Below are 24,252 nucleotides of genomic sequence, written 5' to 3' on the forward strand. Positions count from 1 at the left end.
GGTTGCTGTGAGTTAGGGTGACCCCACGGCACTCACTCTAGCCTGGGCAACAAGTGAGACTCTGTCTCAAAAAAAAAAAAAAAAAAAAAAGATACCTTTGATTTTTTTTTTTTAGAGTTGCAAAGTTATAAAGCTTAGAAAGTTCTCACAGAAGCCTACAGTTCTGGATTCTTTTTAAAAATGTATTTTTAAATCACTCAAGCAATGCACACACATGTATCTGGTGTGAAACCATAAGCAACACGCAGCGCGCAGTTCCTCTGAGGAAGCGGACTGCGGAGCAGGAGGCGTGCGCCCCAAACTCCCGCCGACGCCAGCGAACGCCGCCAGCGTCTGCGCCGTCCGCACCCCGCGGGTCGCCGCAGGCTCCGGCTCCGACGGCAGTCACCTCGCGCCGCCGCGCCGTCCTCGGCTGCCAGCGCCTGCTCCTTTCTGCGACAGGAAACGGTCGGTGCGTCCCCCGCAGGGTGTGGGGCGCCCCTTCTGCTCCTATCACTCCAAGCTCGTGACCGTCCCGAAAAACGCCCTCACCCCGCGCCCAGAGGGGGTGCGCGGCTCCTGGCTGGGAACCGCAGCACCGCGCACCTGCGGGCCGGGGGCCTCTCGGGACCTCCTCAGACAACCACAGCCTCCCTCCCCGTCCTCTGCTGACTCGGACACGGCCCGGCCGGTCCGGGCGGCGACCCTGGCCCTGCGCCCCGCAGCTCGCAGCCCGCGGGGCCAGCTCCTCCCCGCCGTCCTCGCCCCGCCCCCAGCCCACCGGGTGTGCCCTCCGCGCCGGGCAGCGAGGGCGGGCATGCGCACTGGCCGCCCGGCCGCTGCCTCGGCGACCCGGGCGGACTGGCCACGCCCACTGGCCCGGGAGGGAGCGCGGGGGAGGGGCGTCCCGGGGGCGGGGCAGCCGAGCGGGTGAGTCGGGGCGCCGTGAGGGCCCGGACACCCGGCCGCCGGGGCGAGCGCGGCGTCCGGCAGGGCTCGGCAGGGGCGGGGACCGCGCTGGGAGGAGGGGCGGGGTGGGCGGGCGGGGGGTGCTGTGGTCCTGGGGGCGGGGCTGGTGTGGGAGGGCGCCCCGCCCGCCGCCCGGCCCCTCCGGACCCACTGGGCCGGTGTCCCGCAGGAGCCGCAGCCGACCGCCGGGCGGCGAGGAGGGACGCGGAGCATGTGGAAGCCGAGCCGGAGCCGGGTGCTTCTGGACGAGCCCCCGGAGGAGGAGGACGGCCTGCGGGGGGCGCCGCCGCCCACCGTCCCCGCCCCGGCACAGGTGAGGGGCGCGCAGGTCCGGGCGCGGCCCGTGAGGGCGGAGTGCAGAGTCAGAACTTGCGCGGAGGCTCGTCGGGGCTTTGCGGTCGGGCCGGTGTGGACCCCCCAGGCCGGCTGCGGGGGCGCCGGCGTCCAGGCCGGCTGCGGGGGCGTCGGTCGCCGGGGGCTCCGCCCGCCAGGTGCTCCCAGGCCGCCGCGGCGAAGGCCCGAATCCCGGCACTGCGACGGCCTGTAGGTGCCCAAGACGCTCCTGATGACAGCAGCAAAATGTTAAGTGGGCTAAACATTTGTTTGCATAACCGGTATTTCCTTTTTTTTAAGCCTTTGATTTTCTGGGGGAAAAGGCAGGAGTCTTTTATACAGAAAACTGCAAGGCATCGGCCAACAAGTGTAGAGATATGTTTGGTATGTCCAGAATTTTTTAATTAGGAAGACTCCCAGGTGGGTCCTGTCTGCGTTATGTATGCCAACCCTTCCCCTTTCCCAACGCAATATTCCTTTTCATGTGCAATGAAATTTAGGTCAGAAATCCAGCCTTTTTTGTAAACGCGGGTCATAAAATTTATTTTTTTGTTAAATGTTTAGCAGCTTTCTCCTGCTGCTGTTAAATCTGTGTAGAAGGTAATAATCTCTTCTCTGTCTTCTAAGATATTGTTTGTTCCCCAGTTGGAGCAAAAAGGATTTCTCTTAGGTACTGAAGTCGTTTCATCTTGATAGACGTTTCTTATAGGAGTTAAATGCAGTTCTCAAATCACAGAAATTGGAGTTGATCACCTTAAGCATTTAAATATGGTTACTATGCAAACTTGTCTTTGAGAAATTACTTTTTGATGGTATTAGTGCTTAGCTACCTTTTATTCTTTAAATCTCAAAATTTCATGGTTACTCTTAATAGCAACTACCTTAATATCATGGCGGAATTTATGTGTGGTCACAGAGTTAACTGAAGGAGCTGTCAATAATTAATGTTGGTCAAAGGTGGGAAGTGTCATTGTTTCTGGGTGGACTCTTGAAAATTGTAGATGGAGCCTTCCTATGCTCTGTCCCCTTGTCTGCTAATGAATCCTAAAAAACACATTTTTTTCTGTTAAGTTTTTATTTTGAAAAATCTCTATCATACCAAACAGTAGGAAGACTGGGAGATTGACACCATGTGTTGTATCTCTCACCTGTATCAATCATCCTCAACACATTTGCCGAGGCCCTTTGCCTGGTCTTCTGTTTACAGAATTGCCATCTATACCCTTTCTGTGTGTGCTTTAAAAAGAAACAAACTTTATTTTAATAGCCTTTATTTTTTAGGTATCCAGTTTTAGGTACCCAGCAAATTTCTGGGGAGAGTATAGAGATTCCCACCATGTCCCTCCTCCCCACTGCCAACATCCCCCCACCCACCCCCTCTGTGTGTTTCTTACAGTCTGTGGACCACCCTTGGCACATTGTCACCCAGAATCCGCAGTTGACTGTAAGCTTCACGCTTGATATTTTACATTCTGTGGGTTTGGACAAACATACAATGACCTGTGTCCACCACTGTGTTATCACAGAACAGTTCACTGCCCTAAAAACTGTCCGTGCTCCACCTGCTCCTCCCTCCCTCCCTGCCTACCCCAGCACCCACCGACCTCTCTACTGTCTCCATATTTTGCCTTTTCCAGAATGTCACAGTTGGCTACAGCATGTGCAGCCTTTCAGACGGGCTTTTTCGACTTAGTAATATGCATTTAAGTTTCCTCCATGTGTTTTCATGGCTTGAGAGCCCACTTCCTGTTACACTGAGACAGGCTTCCCCTGTCTGGTGTACCACAGTTTATACGGTCACTTGCTGAAGGGCATCTGGTGGCTTCCAAGCTTTGGCCACTGTGAACAAAGCTGCCGGAAATGTCCATGGGTGGGTTTTTTTTTTTTTTGAGACAGAGTCTCACTTTGTTGCCCAGGCTAGAGTGAGTGCCGTGGCATTAGCCTGGCTCACAGCAACCTCAATCTCCGGGGCTCAGCGATCCTACTGCCTCAGCCTCCCGAGTAGCTGGGACTACAGGCATGCGCCACCATGCCCGGCTAATTTTTTGTATATATATTTTTAGTTGGTCAATTAATTTATTTCTATTTTTGGTAGAGACGGGGTCTCGCTCAGGCTGGTTTCGAACTCCTGACCTTGAGCAATCCGCCCGCCTCGGCCTCCCAATGGGTGGGTTTTTGTGGGGACATAAGTTTTCAGCTCATCTGTGTGAATACCAAGCAGCGCAGTTGCTGGATCACACAGTAAAGCCTTATTAGTTTCCTAAGAAACCGCCAAGCTATCTTCCACAGTGGCTGTGTTTGTGCTGGGACATCCCCCTGGGGGTCGCTTGTGGCTGAAAACTTGGTTATGTCGACGTTGAGCCACCTGAGCCAGCTTGCTCTAGTCCTGACTGGGTCCATTGTTGTCTTGTTTGCTTTTCCGCGATTATGCAGTTTCCTGTGTGTTTTGCCTGTGCATCTCCCTGGTGCAGCGTCTGTTCAGACCTTGGGCCCCGTGTTCAACCAGGCGGTTCAATTTCTTGCTGTTGAATTTTAAGAGTTGTTTGTATTTTGGACACCGGCCCTTTATGTGCATGTGTTTTACAAAGATTTTCTCCTAGTCTCTGGCTTGTCTTTTTATTCTTTGCACAGTCTTTCTCAGCAGTTTGTTTTTTTGTTTGTTTGTTTGTTTGTTTGTTTGTTTTATTTCGGCATATTATGGGGGTACAGATTTTAAGGTTTCAATAAATGCCCATTTCCCCCCCTCCCCCCAAAAGTCTGAGTCTCCATCATGACCATCCCCTAGATGGTGCACATCTCACTCATTATGTATGTATATGCCCGCCCCCCTGCCCCCAGCAGTTTTTAATTTTAATGAAGTCTAGCTTATAAATTATTTCTCTCATGGATTGTGCCTTTTGATGTTAATATTACATCTAAAAAGCCATCGAAAGGCCGCGCGGCTGGGCTGGGACCAGGCCGTGGCTCGCGGAGGCGCTTGCCGGAGCCTGACTCGCGGACTCCGCTCCACCGCGGCCCGCCCGCCCGCCCGCCGGCCTTTTAAAAATAAAAAAAAAAAAAAAAAAAAAATAAAAAAATAAAAAGCCATCGTCAAACCCAAGATCATCCAGGTTTTCTCCTGTGTCATCTTCTAGTATTGAGTTTTGACTGTAGTTTTCATGTTACTTTATTAAGGGTATCTATAGTTTAATGTGTTGAAAAAACTTCACTACAGGAAAATAGGGAAAATTTTTCTTCATTATGACAAGTTAGTCATACTCTAAATTTAGTTAATTTCTTCAGGAGCATTGATCTTTATCCCAAAGCTAACTTCTCTTAGAATTAAATTTTAAAATTTATGAAAAGTCTGTCATAAAACTTCTGCCTACAAAATTTTATTTTAAAGTTGAGAAATAGGAATTAATATGCAAGTAGGATTTAATGACTGTTAAATTCACTGTCATATGAGAAATGACAGTGAATTCTGTTCTCAGTTCTGTTTCATTTTTAGTCTCTCAGTCTTCCATGTATCAATCAGTTTGATTTGAACAGACAGGTTGGGAGCACATTCTGCCTCATCCTAGAAAGGGGTTCAGGTTACAGGTGTATCCATCCACTTCCTTGAAAATCAGGTCTCATAGCTAACATCAGTTTTTTGGTTTTTTTTTTTGAAAAACAAAAAGGTTCTAATAGATTTGAAATGTGAGGCATTCAAAATCATTACTTGGATTTAAGAGACACTTAGCTGTTACTAAGATAGTTTTAACATTGCAGGAAATAAATTTCCCTGACCTTTATTCAGCTGTTGGCCTTTTTTGGGTCATAAGTGTACATCTATTTTGTATTAAAGTATAACAGTGGAGTTTATAAGCAGAATCATTCATTGCAATCACTCAACAAGGAGAGACAAGTTTTAATGGGTCTAATGTTTATTTAAAAGGATCTGCTAATGCATATGGTAAAATATTTCTGGATATTAAATGTTAGGTCTTCTTCCCCCTTTCCAGAGGGAAGCATGTTTAGCTCTCTGGTGCATCCATAACACACTTAAGCAGATTCACAGACGTATGTTTAAATGTGTACATTTGCTTTCTCACTGTTGACGTTTTCTGCACCTCACCTAGTTCTCTAGTAATGTGTCCCATGCAGTGCTTCCGTTCAGTGGGAAAAAAAAACATTTTTAAGGCTGTGTGGTGTAAAATGCTATCAAATAGCCAAAATTTCTTTAATCTGGCCTCTTCTGATGCATATTAAGATTGCCAAGCCACTTCTTTTAACCCCTACCCCTCAAAGATTTCTGCAAATAGTGGAGAAGGAAACAGAGACTCATTAGACCTTGGCAAGGTTTAGAGGGTTCACTGGGTGCCTCTGAACTGGACTGTGCAGGGATTTAGCTGGCTTTAAACTAATGGCTTTACAAACAAACCTCACAGAAGTTTTGACATATTTTCATGTTAAAAATTTAAAAGGCTTAGACATATTCTATAGGTATTGCAAAGAAAAAAGAAATCAAGAACTGTTTCAGGTGGTTTTTTTTTTTTAGACAGAGTCTCACTCTGTTGCCTGGGCTAGAGTGCCGTGGAGTCAGCCTAGCTCACAGCAACCTCAAACTCCTGGGCTCAAGTGATCCTCCTGCCTCAACCTCCCGAGTAGCTGGGACTACAGGCATGCGCCACCATGCCTGGGTAATTTTTTCTATATATTTTTAGTTGTCCAATTAATTTGTTTCTATTTTTAGTAGAGACGGGGTCTCATTCTTCCTCAGGCTGGTTTTGAACTCCTGACCTTGAGTGATCCACCCACCTCGGCCTCCCAGAGTGCTGGGATTACAGGCGTGAGCCACTGTGCCTGGCTCAGGGGTTTTATAATCAGACTTTGAAGAAAGGAAGAGAACCAAATAGTAGTAAACCTCAGTTTAGATCACACAAAATCATTCTTTTATGGTACTATGAGGGCTCTGTGGATGTTGGCATTAGTGGCGTTCGGGAAGAAAGGAGTGGCGTAAACCGGGTTGTTGGTGGTTGGTTTGCTCTCCACAAGCCAGAAACCAGCCTTCCAGGGCCTGATGCTCTTGAAGGACAATGATGTACTGAGGTGCGCGAGCCTTCGGAGCAGAACGTGGCCTTCGCACTTCCACCCCATTCCTGCCCTGCCTCTCTGGCTGGCATCTTGTTACTGTTTTCCATTATTTCTGTTGAAAACTAAAAGCAACAAAAATCAGAGCAAATTTTCACCCTTTTCTGTTGCAGAAACTAATCTTCTGTAATGGCTTTTACAACAGTAAACGTTTATTTCTCACAGTCCGGAGGCTGGAAGTGGGTTCTTCCTGGTTTGCAGATGGCTGTCTCCTTCATCTCACCCCCCCCCAAGGCAGCGAGTGGGCTCTCATTAAGATACTAACCCCTCAGGGGGGCCCCACCCTCATGACTGCATCTCACCTAACTGCCTCCCTGATCCACACCTGCAGACACCATCACCTTGGGGGCTTGGGCTTCCCCACCTGAGCTTTGGGGGCATTCAGTCCCCAGCAGTAGTGTTTCCTTGTGTGGACACACAGATTTCTTTAGTCCCCCACGGGTGACCTTCAGGAAATTATCTCTAGTCCCTTTCCTTTGTCTTATCTGAGCATAAATCTCTGGAAGTGGAGCTGCTGAGTCCAAGGGGACATGCAGTTGTGACTTTGATGGTATCTCTGACTTGTCCTCCCAAAGAGGTTGCGTGACCACGTTCTTCCAAAGTGGCGTGATGCAGAGTGTTAGCAAGATCTAGATCTGATGGGGGAAAGTGGTATCTCAGTATGGCTTTAATTCGTCTTTCTCTCATGGATGATATTAAAGAGTTTCTTCTGCACTTACAAGCCTAAATGACAACGTCTAAGAACTTCCCCACAGTCTTGCTACCACACCAGTTAAACGTCCAGAACTGGAGTCAGATCACGGCATTTCCACGAAAACACAGCCCGGCAGTTCGCGTTGGGACCTTGGTTTCTGCTGGGCTCACTCGGTCCCAGCCCCTCTGCCCGTCAGCCCTGTGACCCGCACCAGCCCCTTGACCTGGCCGAGCTGCAGTTCTGCTTCCGGCTGTGGAGCTGAGGCAAGGAGGCCAGCACCCATGTTCACTGGGGCCTGTGCTTGGAGCCTCATTGAGAGCCCTGACGTAGGTCAGTGCCACCGCCTGCCACGTGGAGAGACTGGTCACAGCAGTAGGTGACTCCGGAAAGGCCACACAGCCACAACGCGGTGACAGAGACTGTCCTGGACCAACCTTGGTCAGGACCTCTGGCCCTCCTGGCCCACCTGGGAACACCTGTCCCTTAGAAGTCCCCACCCGTGACATCTGAGTCCTCCGCCGCCTGCAGGAAGAGCGCCTGGTCCTGATTCTTCTCCTGCCACCTCCACCCACGGGCCTCTCTGCCACTTGGCTGCAAATCACAGCTCTCTCAGCTACACTGGGGGTTGAGCTAGGTCTGTCTCCTGTTGAGACAGTCTTGAATAAAGTCTTCCTTTTTTTTTCCTTTATAAGCAACATCAGAACAACTTTTTAACAGTGGTAGAATGTTTGTGGAAATGTAATATAAAACCAAATTTCTTCCCTGTCCAGAAAACATCACAGTATTAGAAGAGAAAGAAGACAGTTTTGCATGAATAAGCATTAACGAGGATGTGAGCACATCACAAAGACTGTAAAGATGAAAGAAACCTCACTCCTGTGTGTAGCCGAGTAGATACGTTCCATTACATTCATGTTTTCAAGATGAAATTGCTAAATCCATCCTGTCTTTAGGAGGAGACAGTTTGCAACATGGAGTCAGGTGGCAGCTGCGGCCAGGCCCGTGTCCTCCCAGGACACAGAGGTGGCCCACGCTTGTCCGCATCATGAGGCTGTGAGACCGGGCAGAGCTTGAGCACTTGGCCTCTCAGGAGTCCCGACCTGGAGCTCTGTGTCTGTAGCCAGCCTGCATAAACCAGGCCATCCTGCCTCTTGGGTAAAATGGAAAAATGAAAAGTGAATGAAATCATCCATATCAAGCCCTTGATAGTTTTCTCTGGCAAACAGACACCCTAAAAGAAGAAAAAAGTAGATCTTATTAGATAGTGGAAATAATGCTGTTTTTCTGACTCATGATTAGGCTTCCCTCGCCCCTCCCCGAGGGTCCCGGTGGCACTGGTGCTGAGGAGCCAGGGCGTGCAGTGCAGCAGAGTGGGTGGGAGACGCCAGGGAGGAGGTCGCGGTGACTCCGGGTGTCAGGAGGGATGTGTCTGATCTGAGGATGGTTACCTCTGTGTCTCCCCATGTGAGAGGCATTCGGAAAGCACTTCCCCCTCTCTAGAGTCGCTGAATTCTGTGTCGTAAGTCCCTGAGAGGAGGTGTTGGATGTGCTGCTGCTGTGTCCCCAAGGCTCGGCGCACAGCTGGGCGCACGCTGGTCCAGGCAGGGGCTTGTGACCCCTCCCCCTGGCGAGGGGTTTTCGGGAGATGCCAGGCCCTGTGACAGGCAGGCCTCGATCCCGCTCCGGGTGCCGAGGGAAAGAGGGCAGAAGGCAGGGCAGGAGCTGCAGTGTCTGGAAGGTCTGATCCATTTCTAGATACTGAGTCGTTTTCTGGCAAACAAATACATCCTCGTAGGATCCGTCTTACCAGACACTCATCCCAACAGGCCGGAGGTTTCTCCTGCTGGTGGAGCAAGTGGTGCCTTTGTCCTTTGCAAATATAATGCAAACGTTTTCTAGTAGCCATAATAAAAAGTAAAAAAAAAATTTTTAATGAAGTATATTAATTTTATATATTTAAAATATTATGTCAGTATGTAATCATTTTAAAAGTTATTAATGGGATACTTTTATTTTTTTTCATAGTCTTTGAAATCTCATGTATATTTTACATTTGCCAACCTGGCTCAATTTGAATGTTAAATTTTCATCAGAAATACTTGATCAGTATTTGTTTATTTTTTGAGACAGAGTCTCACTCTCTTGCCTGGACTAGAGTGCTGTGGCGTCAGCCTAGCTCACGGCAACCTCAAACTCCTGGGCTCAAGCGATCCTTCTGCCTCAGACTCCCAGGTGCTAGGACTATAGGCATGCGCCACCATGCGTGGCTAATTTTTGGACTTTCAGTTGTTTGGCTAATTTCTTTCTATTTTTAGTAGAGATGGGGTCTTACTCTTGCTCAGGCTGGTCTCAAACTCCTGAGGTCAAGCAATCCTCCTGCCTCAGCCTCCAAGAGTGCTGGGATTACAGGCATGAGCCACTGTGCCTGGCCTGATCAGTGTTTAGATTTTATAAAATTTACGGTTGAAAAATAGATTGCTTTATCCAAGTTTTTCCAAACATACTTAAAAGTTTTCCTGTAACTGAAATGGAATATCTGTTTTTGAAATGAAATTTAAATAGTTGAAAATCAGTCCCACTAGCCCCATTTCAGGTCCTCATAGCTATTTTTAGCTAATGCCCCTGAACTGGAAGGCACAGCCCCAGGATCTCCTCCTGGCTTCAGATCAGCTCCTCGAAGAGGTGGTGGATTCCTCTGCTTGCCTGGGCCTGCAGAGTCTACAGGGAATTAGCGGGTGAATTCCAGGGTCCTCCACCACATCCTGTTGGTACAGTCGGCCACTGAGGTCAGGGTGGACCGGTTCAGGCTTAACAGCTGACTCTCAGGCCATGGTTCCTTACTCTGTGTAATGTCCACCTGTAAATGCTAATATTAAACATTTAGGTTGAAATGGTTATTCCCAAGAGTTTAAAACCCTAATTCGTAAGATTTATTGTTTTTTGCCAGAGCTTGAAGTAGCATGACTTAGAATATCTGGAAGTTGCTATTCTAATCGTGACATTGGGTCAGACTGCGGGTTTCACTCTGAATCAGACTGAGCGTGACTGAGCCTGGCTGCACCTCCTGCCTCACACTCCCTCCCAGGGGCACTTTGTCCACGCCCGGCACCAGGGTATTTCTCCTGCCCTTGTTAGATCACCTGTTGAGAAGAACAGACTTTGCTTTGTGTCCAGGTCTGGAGAGTGTGGGGTGGCATGGGCTTGATTAGCACCGGCCTGGGGAAGTCAAAGGCAACGACTGGAGCCCGAGAATTTTACCTGCTGTTTCCGAGTGAATCCAGGTTAGGCGAGGCACAGCCACAGAATCCTGCAAACTGTTGTCGTCCCCTGCCCGGGCAGCAGTTCTCCGTGTGGCCACGTTGCCCGCGTGTTCCGTCTTCCAATATGCGTGACCAGGTGAACCGCAGTCTCTGCTCTGAGAGTCCCATGGAGGCTGCTGCACGCAGGGGACGCCTGTCCTCACCTCGATTTGGGGCAGAAACGGGGGAGGGACCCCTGAGGGCTGGGGGGCACAGCTGCCTCCACCGACTAGGACACAGGGCACGTGCGCGGTGGGGATCTGAGGAGGGGCGCTCGGTACGGCTCTTACTTTTCTAGATATTGGTAATTGTTTATCAAAGAAAGAAAACTATGCTTTAGCTTTATAATCTCACAGACAGAGAAGTACAGCACTCCACAAAAATATTGTAAACTAGGTGGTGGATGTTGATCAGTTACAGCACCTGAAAGATTACTTGAATCCTTTTACAATGGCTTGCTATCACGCACAGAAACGGAGAGCTTTTTACTCAGTAGAGGGTTTTGTTTTGTGTGGTTTTCGTTGTTGTTTTTGTGTCTTTCTTTTAGTAAATGGACGTGCCGTGGCATCTCATTATTGCCTTGACCTGCATTCCCTGGTGACGGGCCGTGAGGAGCATCTTCTCGTGCAGTTATTTCCCATTTGCGTTTCTCCTTTGGCGAAGTGGCTTTTGGGGTCTTTTGCCCATCTTTTTATTAGATTGTTTGTTTTCTTATGCTGAGTTTTAAGAGTTTTTTTGTGTTTTTGAGTATTTTAGATAACAGTCCTTTATCAAATATGTCTTTGCAAATATTTCTCCCAGTCTGTGGCTTTTTTTTTTTTTTTATCATTTTCTCATTCTCCTGAGATTTTTATTTGTCTTACGCATTCCTGAGGGACGTTGCCATAGCAATAGTAACAGTTGCTCACTCTGTCTGGGGGGGGGGGGGTTGGTGAAAAGGGAATAGATGTGGATCTGACTCTTCCAAGACCTGCCTCGATGGACGGCACCCAGACTTTCTTACCCACTCTCACCTGCCCCCCGTTTAGGAACTACTCCACCAGACCAATATAGTAATTTGAGAAGAGATGATGTTCGTAAAAATATTTAGTCTTGCCATTCAGGCGATGATTTTTTCTTTATTCATATTTTTTTTCTTTGAGGCAAAGTCTCACTTTGTTGCCTGGGCTAGAGTGCTGTGGCGTCAGCCTAGCTCACAGCAACCTCAAATTCCTGGGCTCAGGCAATCCTCCTGCCTCAGTCTCCCGAGTAGCTGGGACTACAGGCATGTGCACCATGCCCGGCTAATTTTTTATGTATATTTTTAGTTGGCCAATTAATTTATTTCTATTTTTAGTAGAGACGGGGTCTCGCTTTAGCTCAGGCTGGTTTGGAACTCCAGACCTTGAGCGATCTGCCTGCCTCGGCCTCCCAGAGTGCTAGGATTACAGGCGTGAGCCACCACGCCAAGCCTATTCATATTCTTTTAAAAATGTAATTTGTTAAGGAAACATAACATTTTTTAGACATTTTAAATGTTTTCTTGTGAATGGCATTTCTTTTTCTACTGTCTAACTGTAATAAAGGTATTTATTTTTATATATGTTATATGCCATCATTAGGTTTAATGATTATTTGATTCTATTTTCTAGTTATATAGTCATTGCTTAAATGATAATGTAATTAATATATAAGGTAATTATATTAAACATATATGGAATTATATGATAATGAAACTGTATTTTCCTTTCCAGTAATTGTAATTTTCTGTGTTATGCTTTGTCCTGATTAGAGCTTATAGAACACTAATGGGTAACAGTGTTAACGGGCTGCCTCACCCTCGTCCTTACCTCAGGGAGTCACACCAGCTGCAGGGCCATTTTGACAGTATGAGTTTAGCATCTCTAATCTGAAAATCTGAAATCCAGATGTTCCAAAATTTGAACGTTTTTGGCTGCTCTTTAGTTCTATTATAATAACACCGTAATCACAAATATAGAACTTCCCTGCGTTCTGTGAGTTCTTGCAAATTATCAAACCTGAGGGGTAGTGGGAATGCTAGAATTTATACCCTTCAGGCAGAAGTGGAGGTGGCCTGGGACCTCCAAGGTGAGGCTGGACCTTGTCCTTTGCAGTCTGGTGCCAGGTGGCTGCAGTCAGGATCCCATCTCAGGACCACCAGCCTCTGGGAGGGAAGCCAGCACTTTGACTTCAGTTTTACTGTGATGTGTGTGTTTGTGGGTCTCTGTGCTTATCCTACCTGGGTTTTTTAAGCTTTCTGCATGTGTTGGCTTTTGTTTGTTTTCCATTTGGGAAATGTTCTTCTGTTATTTCTTTGAATATTTTTTTCTGCAAATGTCTCTCCCCTCTTTCTGGTACTCCTGTTTTGTGAATGTAGATGCACTTGATGGTATCACACGTTTCTCTGAGGCTCTGTTCTTTTTTTCCTCTTTTCTCTGTTTTTGATTTGCAGCAGTCTATCTTCATGTCTACTGATTTCTTTTTTCTCCAAATTAAAATTGCAAAGTCCCTCTGGTGAATTTTTCATTTCTTTTATTATACTTTTCAACTCCAGAATTTCTAGTGGGTTGTTTTTTGATAATTTTTGCTTTTGATGCAGTGTTGCCATCAAACTTTCCTTTACTTCAGTCTCACTGTCCTTTGCTTCTGTGAGTGTGTTTGCAACAGCCACTTCGAAATCTGCTGTGAAGCCCACAAATCAAGCAGTTTATGTTGCCTACCTACTTTTTTCCTGATGTTTGGATCATACTTTTCCTTTTTCTTTGGCTGCCTCAAAACATTTGGTTGGAAACTGGAGACATTAGATGACACACTGTAGCAATGCTGGGCACTGACCTTCCCTTCCCCCATTCCTGCGATTGTCACTTGCTGCTTTATTAGTTTAGTAACTGGCTGGATTCGTTTAGTATCTGTTGTCCTCAATATTGTTGAATCTGATGTTGCTCCTCAGGCAAGTGTGGCTTTAGCTGTGCCCACAGGGCCCTAGAGAGACTGCGGTGTGGGCATCTGATAAGTGGGGGGTCCCCCCAGGTGTCCTGTCCCAGCTCTCCCTGCAGCCAGCCCCCCAGGTCCATCACAAGCTCCTCTGGCCCTGAGAGCACTATGAGGTTCAACCTTCTCCACACTCTGCTGTGGATGTAGTTTCCTTCGGAAAGCGACGTTTCTTCCATGGCTCTGACGGCTGCTGCTGGCTCACTGCTCTGCCCCACGTCCTCCCTGTCCCCTTCCTCTCTGGGCCGGCTCTGGAGCTGGGCAGACACAAAGGAAGCTTCTCTCTGCAAGACAGCCCTGCTCTGGGAGCTTGGCAGGCTCCCAGCCCGCCGGGTGTTTGGCGGGCGTGGGTAGTGGTCTGAGGCACCTCTGCTTCTGGCGTGGCAGCCTGGGCAAGGGTGAACAGGGTCCGGCGTCCTCAGCGCAGTGCCCCCATGGCAGCGCCTGCCCCCGTGGGTGGGCTGAGAGGAGCAGGGAGCCGCCCGGTCCCCTGCTCCCCCTGGGGAGAAAGTCGTCAGACCGGGAGCCAGGGCAGGAGACAGCCCGTGCTGTCGGCCGCGTCCTGAGTGGGGCAAGAGGGAGTGGACCTGGGTCAGGTACCGCAGATACTCATCTTTGTACCAATTTTTTTAAGATTTTCTTGAACAGAGATTTCTTCATTTGCTGTCTGCCCTCGGAAGCATTCCCAGAGCAGTGGGTCCGTGGAGCTTCCCACCCTCAAGGAGCGGAAGCTGGTTCTTGCCGCACTTTTTAAAGTCCCATTTAAGTAGCTCAGCAGACATGGGATTGTCTGTGTTTTGAGGCCAGAGTGACCCACCAGCATGTTCCTCCACTTCCCATTCTGCTCATTTCTTGGGGCAGGACTTCCTCATCTCCTGCGCCTTCCCCACAGTCTCACAGAAAGTATCTAAGGAAGGAGTTTGTGTTTCCAGAGGCATGGCACATGGAGAGGGCTGGGAGTGTAACACACAAAACTCTGGCAGTAACTGGGCTCCTTACAGCACCCCCTCGTGCACATAGGGAGAGGAGAGGGGTGGCAGCTCAAGGCACCCGGGTCCCCCCCATGGTGCACCGTGCAGGCATCACACACAGAGGAGAAAGCAAGTCCTGTGCTATTTTTAGAAAGGCAAAAACAAGGGAAACTCAGAAATGTATCTCGTAGACAAGTGTGTGTGAAGATGTGTGAAAAGTCCAGGATGCAGGAGGACACGGGAGAGCAGCACGTGGACCCGGCTGCTGTGTCGGGACAGCAACTGTCCCCTGGATGGGGACAGTTGTGCTGCTCTCTCCTCTCAGCCCAGGGGTGAGGACCTAACACAGCAGGGCTCATTCTCTGCCATGCCAAGGTCCTGGCCGTCGTCCACACCGAGATTCAGGGACCCAGGCTCCTGCCACCGACCTCGTCAAACCAGCCGTCAGCCGGTGGGCAGGGACACGGAGGTTTGGTGTGAAGTCCATGTCTTGCGTCCTTGCTGGGACTCCACTACAAGGACATTGCAGCGAGGATGGGCTCAGGAAGAGGAGGACAGCCTGGTCCGAATGGTGTTAGTTCCTGCTCCTAGCTGTCCACTGTGTCCAGCGTAGGGTTCCTCCTTATAAAAAGTTATGCAATGAGGCTGGATGAGACTCTGGGTCGTCTCATCTTCATTCATCCCACTTCTCTCCTCTTCGAACACTGTGTTTGCTCGTTTCTTTGTGGCTTGACTCTAGTTTCACCCTCCCCTTTCCTTTTCTTAGGGCATCCCTGAGTTGTAGGTGTTTTTCCATCATCTTATAGCAAAACCAGGGCAACCTGGAGGATTGGTTTCTTGGAGAAACTGTGTCCATCATTTGTGAGAGGACGTTTACACTCCAGCCCATGATTTTTGTTCTGTTACACACACGACTGGCCTTGGAGACAATCACTTTTCTTCTTCTCAACCTAAACCTCAGTGGAGTGTCGACCCCCTGATGATGCTGGTTTTTGTCACTGCTGTGATCTGAGAGGATCGTCACAGACTTTATAGGAAGTGGGTGGAAGGAGGGGGAATTTTACATTGGCTTCTGGAAACAAAGTTCATGTCTGAACTATTTCTAGGTACCCTCCATGCCCTGGTGGTTTGGATTTTGGTTGGCAAAAGTAACAGATTGTGTTTTTTAATTTTAAGAATGTTCAATATTGTGAACAACAATAGTCATCCATTTAAAATCTCCCTCCCACCCGTGTCTATAAGACTCGTAATGAGCCTGTTATTATAACTGATTCAGTGCTTAACGGCAGAGGTATTCGAGGGCTGTACGGAACAGTTAATGCACTTATTGAATTAATCCTTTTTCTGTGCTTTACAAACCTGACAAACAAAAGAATACTTGTGCCCAGGAAGGCTGTAGCCAGGCTATTTGAGGTCATTGATCCATTTACTAAGTAGGCAGTGTTTATGGCTTTTGATATTAGAGCATATTAGTAATTTCAAATGTATTAATATGTTTGTTTTTAGCAGGCATACAAAATTACATGAAGACTACAATGTATATAAATTGACTATTAAGCCATCATTTATGAAAGGTTCATTTTTATTTCAGCAAAACACCCTGTTAAAACATGTCATGGGAGATGTTCTTCCTCCCCAAGCCCTTCTCTGTGTGAGTGACAACCATCGCTGATATGCACCTGGCCATTTAGCTTTCAAATATTCGTTTTAAAAGACATAAGGTAGAATTTGTCAGAATGGGAAATGCTCACAAATGCAGCTGACAAGCTCTGAGTTTATTAAGTCTGGGTTCTGAATTTGTCTCCAAGATTGTCTCTTGGGGATCTTGAAGCAGCAGTTCATGGCGTGTGAGGATTTAAATGGTATCACGTCTTCACGTTGACTGTCCGGACATAAATGGTCGAGCACAAGGAACTTCGTTAAATTACCTGGCTACTCAGGAATAGAGAGGTCACATGTGGCTGAAGTGGTGACTTTTTACTCCTGGAACTGGAGGGTTTTACGTTGTTTTAAGGGAGTGGACTAACTCTGCATGTTGATTTGGGGTTTGTGGCAGAGCCCGGGATCTACTTCTCTGAACATCACACAAATGGGGGCCCTCTTGCTGGGGCCTGGGCCCTTCTGTTCCCACCTGGCCGAGGGACTTTCCTCATAAACACGTCACTGCTGCATGCTGGGTCTATCATGGGGAGACACTTGGGAGGAAGGAAATGCTGCCCTGATTGCACTGTCTGGAGCCCATCGAAGGAGACAAATCTCCCCTTGGTGTGGCCCTTTCTGGAGGCCAGAAATTGGCAGAAAGAGAGAGAGCTCAGTGAAGGTCATGTAGCTGGCATCTGGCTGGTGAGGGGGGCAGCAGCTAGAACCCAGGGCAGCCTGCGCTGCTGTGAGGAGGCCCTGCACCTTAGTGCCTCTGGGGCCAGGAGTCCCCCTCCCCCTCAAGGGAGGACGACAGCCCTTCCCCGCACGCCCTGCTGTGCGGACAGGACGGGCCACAGCTGAGCTGAGGGGATCAGCCACCGCCAGGCACGTGCCCACCCTGCCTGGCCCCGTCTGTCACTTTGGACCATGTCACAGGCTGTGCACTGGCATCCCTGGGAGGCAGCGGTGTGTGTGTCCGTGCCATGTGGCGCTGTGCACGCAGCCACCCAGGGTTTCTCCTGGGACTGCAGCACCTGAGTGTGTCTGGGCCACCCAGCTGTTCTTCCGAGCTGGACTCGGGGCAGCAGGCTGGGGAATCAGGTGGGAGCCCGGCCGTTCTCCCTCAGCGTGTTCTCAGAAGGGCTTTCAGCTGCTTGTTCTCTGAGCCGGTGAATGTGGCCGCAGAACTTTCTGTGTACCCTGATAGCTCTCATCTGATACAGGGGCCTGGATTTGGTTTCATGTTGGACTCAGATGCCTGAGCTGGACTGTGAAACCAGTTTTCTCCAGAATTACCAGTTTCTCAGTAACTTCAGTGTTTAACCATGAAGTCGTGTGAGTTCTAAAATTCAGAATGATGAGAAAGTAAACTAAGCCATCCAGCCATGCCTTTCATTAATCATAATTGAAACCTTAGCCTGGCCGTGTTTCCATGTTTCCATGGTCCTACGATGACGGCCATTTCCATGCCCTTCAGGAGAGACAGGACAGTGGTGGCTTCTCCTCAAGCCGCCCCTCACCAGGCCACTCCAGACAGCTTCGAGACACATCTCTTGGTGTCCTCACAGCCCGTGCTGGCCCAAGGTCCCGAGTGTCCAGACTGTTCTGGAGTTGTGGGGCCGTGGCAGAGGGCATGGCCTGGCCTGGCTCACCCGTGGCCCCATCCACGTTCTCCCATCCACACAGGGACCCATGTCATCACAGGTGACTACGGGAGGGCAGCACTTTCCAGCTGCCACCAGCAGCCGTCTGCCCAGAGCCCCATGCCGCACGGCCCCCATGCTGCCACCGGGTGTGGCAGAGCATTTTCCTGATGAGAAATTGGCACACCTGGCCTAACAAAGACTTTTTTCTTTTTCCTTTTCCTTGACCTATGACTTTAAATACCTTTAAGTATACACATGAAATTACTTTTATTAAAATATTAAAATTACATGGACGTGGACAAGTGTGGTTCCGTGGCCTGAGCTAACTGGAGCTTCACTCCCTTTCTTCTCACTAATCGCCCCTCTCACTAGGTTGTGTTTCAGAGATGTTTTGGGGTATTTCCTCGCCCACACTATTGAAATGTGTGTCACCTGTCACCATTCAGTCTCGTGGCTTTTCCCTGCTCTGGTTACGGGAGCTGCCTCTCTGGGGCGCAGGGACACCACAGACATACCCTCCAGTGGAGAAAGGAGACGCATGGATCTGTTTTATCTGGAATTGCACACTGGCAGTGAGAGTTTTATATTTGAGCAAGAATAGAACATGCAAATGACATTAGATCTTGGTCTTTAACTTGACATTTTGTTTAAAATTTTAAGATTACAATTTGTGAGATTAAGTTTGAAGGACGGTACTTCATAGAGTTTAACTTGGTCAGATAACGATCTGTTTTATTATCAAAAAAGATGAAGTCTGGCAAGTTGAACTGTTTTACAGAGCTTTCCATGATGTCACACCCGTGTTTTGTGTGGCAGACGTGGGTCTCGGACTTGAGGCCGGCAGGGCCCGGCCGCTCTGCACACTTGGTCAGACGCTTCCACTTAACTCTCCAGCAGGAAGCATTTGGTAACTTAGGGATGGCCTTCACTTTCTCTGTAGTATCTCATAAATTTTCTTCATGGAACATGAAGGACTATTTTTGCATATGAGGTATAGCTAAAAGAAAAGAATGGTTTTTCATTGTTTTGTGCAGAAATTTACTTTCTCATACCTGTAGCCTAACTTCTTGGATACTCCACGGAGTTTTATAGCACATCTTATTTGTCTTCGTTTCTTTGGTCTGTCACTTTGTCCCTGCATCTAATCCCAGCCTGTCATCCATCCTGTCATTCCCCTGTCCCTGGAGGTGTCTGAGTTTGTCACGCCTTCCCGGGAAAGTGGGTTGTGCAGGGGCTCTGCCTTCGCAAGAGGAAAGCTTCCGTCACGCCTCCCTGGACACTGCTTGCGCTGGCAGCCTAGGACTTGTTCCACCTCAGTACCATGTCCCCGTCCTCTGGAGTCCTCGGGCCCCTGCCAGGAGGTGGCCTCACGGGCTGGAAGAGCAGGGTGCACCGGCTGGAAGAGCAGGGTGCGCAGGCAGGCGCCCCTGCCCATCCCGGTGCTGGTCCCGATGCCTTCCCTGTGAGCTGCCTCATCCTGCTGTGGTCCCGCGGGACGCGCCTGGCCTGGGCTCAGGGACCCCAGAGACCCTCCTGAAATCCTGCCGCCCCACGCTGCGCACACACGCCGGGGACGGGATGGGACGGACCCCGTGGCCGCGCTGCTCGAGCTTGTGCTGCCCGCCAGGAGTCGACCGCAGCCCCTGGGTGCTCATCCGCCGAGCAAAGTCCCTCCAGCTTCCTCCGCGGAGGCTGCCCGGTGGGAGGAGCGTCGGCTCAGATCAGCTCGCAGGGCGGTGGTGGCCAGCAGGTGCGGCGCTCAGGTGTGGACGGTGGGTCCACACGCCCAGCGTGGCCTGGCGTCTGAGGGGCGGTGTTGCCCAGGAATGCGGCGCTGTTGGCCGAGATGGGAGATGAGGACAGGCGGGCAGGAGGCCGCCCCGCCCTGCTCAGCGGGCTGCGGATGGATGCGGGTGGGTTGCTGGGGCTGCCCAGCAGGCCGCTGGGGCTCAGGGTCTGAGGCAGGCGGAGAAACCCAGAGGGCGAAAGAGCGAATTTCCCTCAGACGCGTTTCTGCACCTTGCGGAGGAGGTGTTTCCGTGTCTCAGGTGCGGGAGGGGAGGGGGGATTGCTGTGGCTACTTGGCAAAAGCAGCGGCGGCCCAGGCCCTGCAGCCCAACCTGGAAGAGGGCGTGCGTGTGGCTGGAGTTGAGGCCCTGGGGAATCGCGCTGGAAGACGCTTCTCTGGCGCCTCCATCTGCTGGGTTGTCCTGCTCAGTCCGGCCCTGCTCCCGCGTGTTCCGGGAGGGCGGCCGCGGCTCGCCGGGCTCGCGTCCACGGGCGGCTCCGGGGCCTGAGGGAGGAGTGACGGTCCCGCCAGCCCAGGCGCAGCGCTCGCGGCGGGCTGCACGCCCAGCCGCTCTCCGGAGCGCTCGCAGGCAGCGCCGCCCTGCGCGGCGGGAGCCCCGACGCGGTCGCTGGCGCCTCCCGGGCCGGCGCACGGCGGCCACAGACGAGCCCTGACGCCCGGAAGGCCAAATGCCAGCGGGCTCTGACCGCTGTGGGGGAAGAGCGCTCAGCTCCGCGCAGGAACGTGAGTCCCTCCTGAAGGACAATCCAGGAAAGTGTGTGTGGGAGAGACTGAAAAACCGTGAGTGAAAATTTCGTTACTGTTGACGAAGCTGACGTGAGTGGAGGAGGAGTCCACGGACACGCAGGACACAGATGGGACCGTGGGCCCTGGGCAGCGATGCCGGTCCGGTGACAGCAGCGCACGCGGGCCTGTGGAGGGACATCGGATGCTGCTTCGCACGTGGGGGAGCCGGAGCTGCGGGAGACACGGGTGCGGAGGCGTGAAGACCGTGCGCTCTCCCAGGGCTCTGCAGGGGACGGTCTCCTGTCCGGGACGCTGGCCCGTGGATGGGAAGCGGCGAGCCCTGATACATCCCACAACTGTACCCCGCAGCGCGCTGGGCGTCACGCCCCTTCCCTCCCAGATGGCGCAGCTTTGCATCGCGCTTCTGGAAATAGTTACGCCGGCCACTTCCCCTTTTGACATGCGCACTCGCTGTTCATTTCTAGGAAGTTTTCCCCTCTCATTTGTAGGTTATTCCTCTCCAGGGACACCTGTTTGAAGCTCATTAACTAGAAACTATTTCTCACATCTTATTCCCAGTGATTTCAATGGAAACACTGGGTAGTGACTTAAATCCCAATAATTCTCCTTTTGTTGGGATGTCAGAAATGGAATCCCAGGGGAACCACCTGCCAGGGCCTTCACGTGGCAGGTGGACTAAATGTCGAAAGGAAAGGATTTGGGGGAAGCCCCTCCGGGTGACCTCTGATGAGAATAACCTCTCAAGGGTCAGTCCCTCAGCTTAAGGAGACCTTGTTCTTTTATGGGCAGCTTCATCTGATTGTGTCATCATCACAACCTGTTAGGTAAGATATGGTTACGACTAGTCTCTTACTAAGTTTGGATCCCTCAGCAGCACTGATAAGCTGACACACCTCTGCTGTGTAACACCTGAGGTCACTAATGGCCAACAGGAGTGTGTGCAGACATAGCGGGGTCAGAGGTGAGCTCCGCCAATTATTTTTTCTAAATTTTAGCTCTGCAGTTACTGGAAGAGAAAACTGAGATCTATTGAGTCACAAAATCAAATTTGACATTTTTCTCAACCTTTTATTAGGTACAGGGAGCAAGTTTCCGAGGGTGGAAAGAAGTGACTTCTCTCTTCAATAAAGACGACCAGCAGCGGCTCCTGGAAAGACACGAGTCTCCCAAGTCCAAAGGGTGAGTCTGGTCACGGCAGGGAAGGAAGGGGGATTATGAATTGCCGAGAAGGGTGGAAGTGGAGATTTCGTTGCTAGTTTAAGGAAATAAGGAAAAGCACTGTAAGGATCGGTAGGTAAACCGTAAAAGATTTTAGAAAATAAATAGATGTAAACTGACATTGGAAGTTTAAAAAGTGCATTTACAGTTGCAAATCTGAATTCAGTGACTGCCTGAGGGTGTTACCATGGCTCATTTGCTCGATGGTGTGATGAGTCGCTGGATTAGAAGGTGACACTTGGTGAGCCCATGAGGACGGATGTGCTTTTGTTTGAGGACCGCGGGGCCCCGTCCGAGACCTGCACTTCCCTGCCTGGCCCACGCCAGGACTTTCCTCGAATTCCGTCTGTAGGGACGCTGCAAATGCCCAGCTGTCAGGCGACCTGCTGCTGTCTGGTGTGCTCCAGCATGGCCCGCGCCTCGGCCGCCTGCTCCTCTCTGTGGCCCCGGCACTCTGGGTTCTTAGCTTTATTGAGCAAATTGCCCGCTAGATTCCTGAGATGAGCTTGCTACATGAATAACCCTGTTGAAAACCTGTTTGACAAATGGAATAGTTTTTCCTTCTTGTTTCTTAACCCAGACCCCGGACTTCTCTGAGTGTGTTCTACTCAGAGGGCCGGCACTTGCCTCCTGGGGCCCTGACAAGCTCTTTTGTGACGACACTTTTGTCTCTCGTCTGAGAACCAGCTCTTCGGTTATGGATTGCCAAGGGGTGTCCTAAATTGTGGTTTTTACGTGCTTCATTTACATGTAGTGACTAATTTTTCCTTATTAACCTTAATATTTAAAACCTTACACATAGATTTTTGTTAGATTTTTAAACAACTTAAAATCCTTTTTAGAAAGAACTTTATAAAATCGACACAACCGGAGACCTTAAGGTCACGGGCTCACCAACACTTCACTCTTTCATCTCCTATAGCACTAACGTACGATTAAAGGAAGAACTGAAGACAGAGAAGAAATCTGGATTTTGGGACAATTTGGTTTTAAAACAGAACATACAGCCTAAAAAGCCAGATGAGATTGAAGGTTGGGAGCCTCCGAAACTCGCTCTGGAAGATGTGTCGGCTGACCTGGAGGACGCCACGGGCGGCCCCTTGTCCCGGCCGGGCTGGGAGGAGGGTGCCAAGGGCTCAGCCAAGTATACCACCCTGGCCGACGCAGCCACCAGCTCCCGGTGGAGCCTCCGGTCAGCCGGCAGGCTGGTGAGCATCCGCCGGCAGAGCAGGGGGCGGCTGACGGACAGCCGGGAGGAGGCAGAGTGATCAGGTGACAGCCCTCACGGCACTTGCGGGAGTTTGCTGCGTTGTGGTTTCTTACTAGTATGCGTTAAGTTGTTGAGTCCTTCCCATACTAGGAAGCGTGGGTCGTCTACCTTTTGCCTGCATCTCACACTCCTGTTTTTGCTGACTGGTGAGCTCGTACCCACTGTGGTCCCCTGCTGTGGGGACGTCCACCCGCCACAGGCACCTTCTGCAGACACTAGGTATGGGTCTCTGATGCTGTCCTGTAGGACAACACAAAACTTGAGGTTTTTATGCTATCCTCAGCTGTAGTTCTCTGTGTCAGAGTCTCTGCCTTCCTCTTGCATGTAACACACATGTAACCATCTCATGTGTCACGGACCATCCATGTCACAACACACGGGGATGTATCAGTTGTGCAAGTCTTTTTTTTTTTTTTTTGCCAGAGAATTACAATCTAGGAGGTAAGATGATCCTTCCAAAGGTTATGTTAAATTTTGTTTAACTTGGCAAATTGAACTTTTTGTATTAAATTTAAAAATATCTAAACAAATAGTGGAATGGCAAAAGTTATATTTGAGCATAAAATGTCAGTATCTTAAAATACGGTTCATCTCTTGCTGAGGGAGGAGTAGCCTCTTGCGTGCACATTGGATGGTAACAGTGGCTTTTGAAGGATTTTATTTTTACTTTTCCTGACCTTTTAAATATTTATCTTCATTTTCTTCAAAAAATCTACTCTTTTTGTTTACAGATTAGCGAAGTGTGGATAAATTTTTGTCACTTGATAATCTTGTTTGGAAAACATGAACTTGCTCATTATAGAGTTAAATTGTACATAAAATACCAAGTGCCTCTTTTCTATTGTCCCCATGTGTTTGGTTTTTCAAGTGAGAAATCACTTATTGTGATTGATGTGAAATCCATAGGAAGTGGTTTCCCCCACAAGAATAACTTAAACCGCTAATCTGAGAGCATCTCTTGTTCCTTTTCTGTCTGCTCTGCCTCTCGTCCTCACCAGTGCAAGCCAATGTGGCGTCAGGCACCAACCACGTCTCCTTGGCAGAGTGGCTCGTGTCAGCGGATCGACATCTTACCTTAGGTAACAGTGATCTGAAAGAAAAGATGTATTTTTCTTTGTTTTAGTTAAAAACAAAGCAAGAACCTTCAGTTACACGGTGCATTCCCGTCATGTTAAAAACACACATACACCCCAAAACCAAAAACTCTGTGCTCAAGTTGTTCCGTGTGCACTTCCATGCTGTCTCATGCACGTGGACGTTCCACTCGACGCTCCTGTGGGGTGATAGCGTGCTGGTGGCAGACATGCTGTGGTGTAGCAGCCTGTCTGTGTTTAACAGAACGAGTTCCTCTGATCTGCCCCGTGTCCCATCTGTGCATCAATCCATCGTCCACATCCACGTCTGTCCTCCACGTGCAGCCGCGGGCGTCTGCGCCCGTCCGTCTGCCATATCTGTGTGCATCCGTCCATCCGTCTCTTTGTGATAGAACAAGTTTACTTATTGAGCCTTGAAGGGGGACGTGCTTTAAGCAGTAATTTCAGTTTGTATTAGAACCCTGAAATTGTGCAG

General features: G+C 49.8%; 1 protein-coding gene across 1 annotated transcript; it reads left to right on the forward strand.

The window, feature by feature from the left end:
• The first annotated feature begins 1,042 nt into the window (after positions 1-1,042).
• TDRP (testis development related protein) lies at positions 1,043-23,454 on the forward strand. Its single transcript, XM_012753352.3, has 3 exons — positions 1,043-1,261; positions 21,271-21,374; positions 22,336-23,454. The coding sequence occupies exons 1-3, from the start codon at positions 1,160-1,162 to the stop codon at positions 22,679-22,681; spliced, it is 552 nt and encodes a 183-aa protein (XP_012608806.2). The 5' UTR covers positions 1,043-1,159; the 3' UTR covers positions 22,682-23,454.
• Positions 23,455-24,252: the final 798 nt, after the last annotated feature.

The sequence above is a fragment of the Microcebus murinus genome, chromosome 24 (assembly GCF_040939455.1).
Source record: "Microcebus murinus isolate Inina chromosome 24, M.murinus_Inina_mat1.0, whole genome shotgun sequence".
Lineage (NCBI taxonomy): Eukaryota > Metazoa > Chordata > Mammalia > Primates > Cheirogaleidae > Microcebus > Microcebus murinus.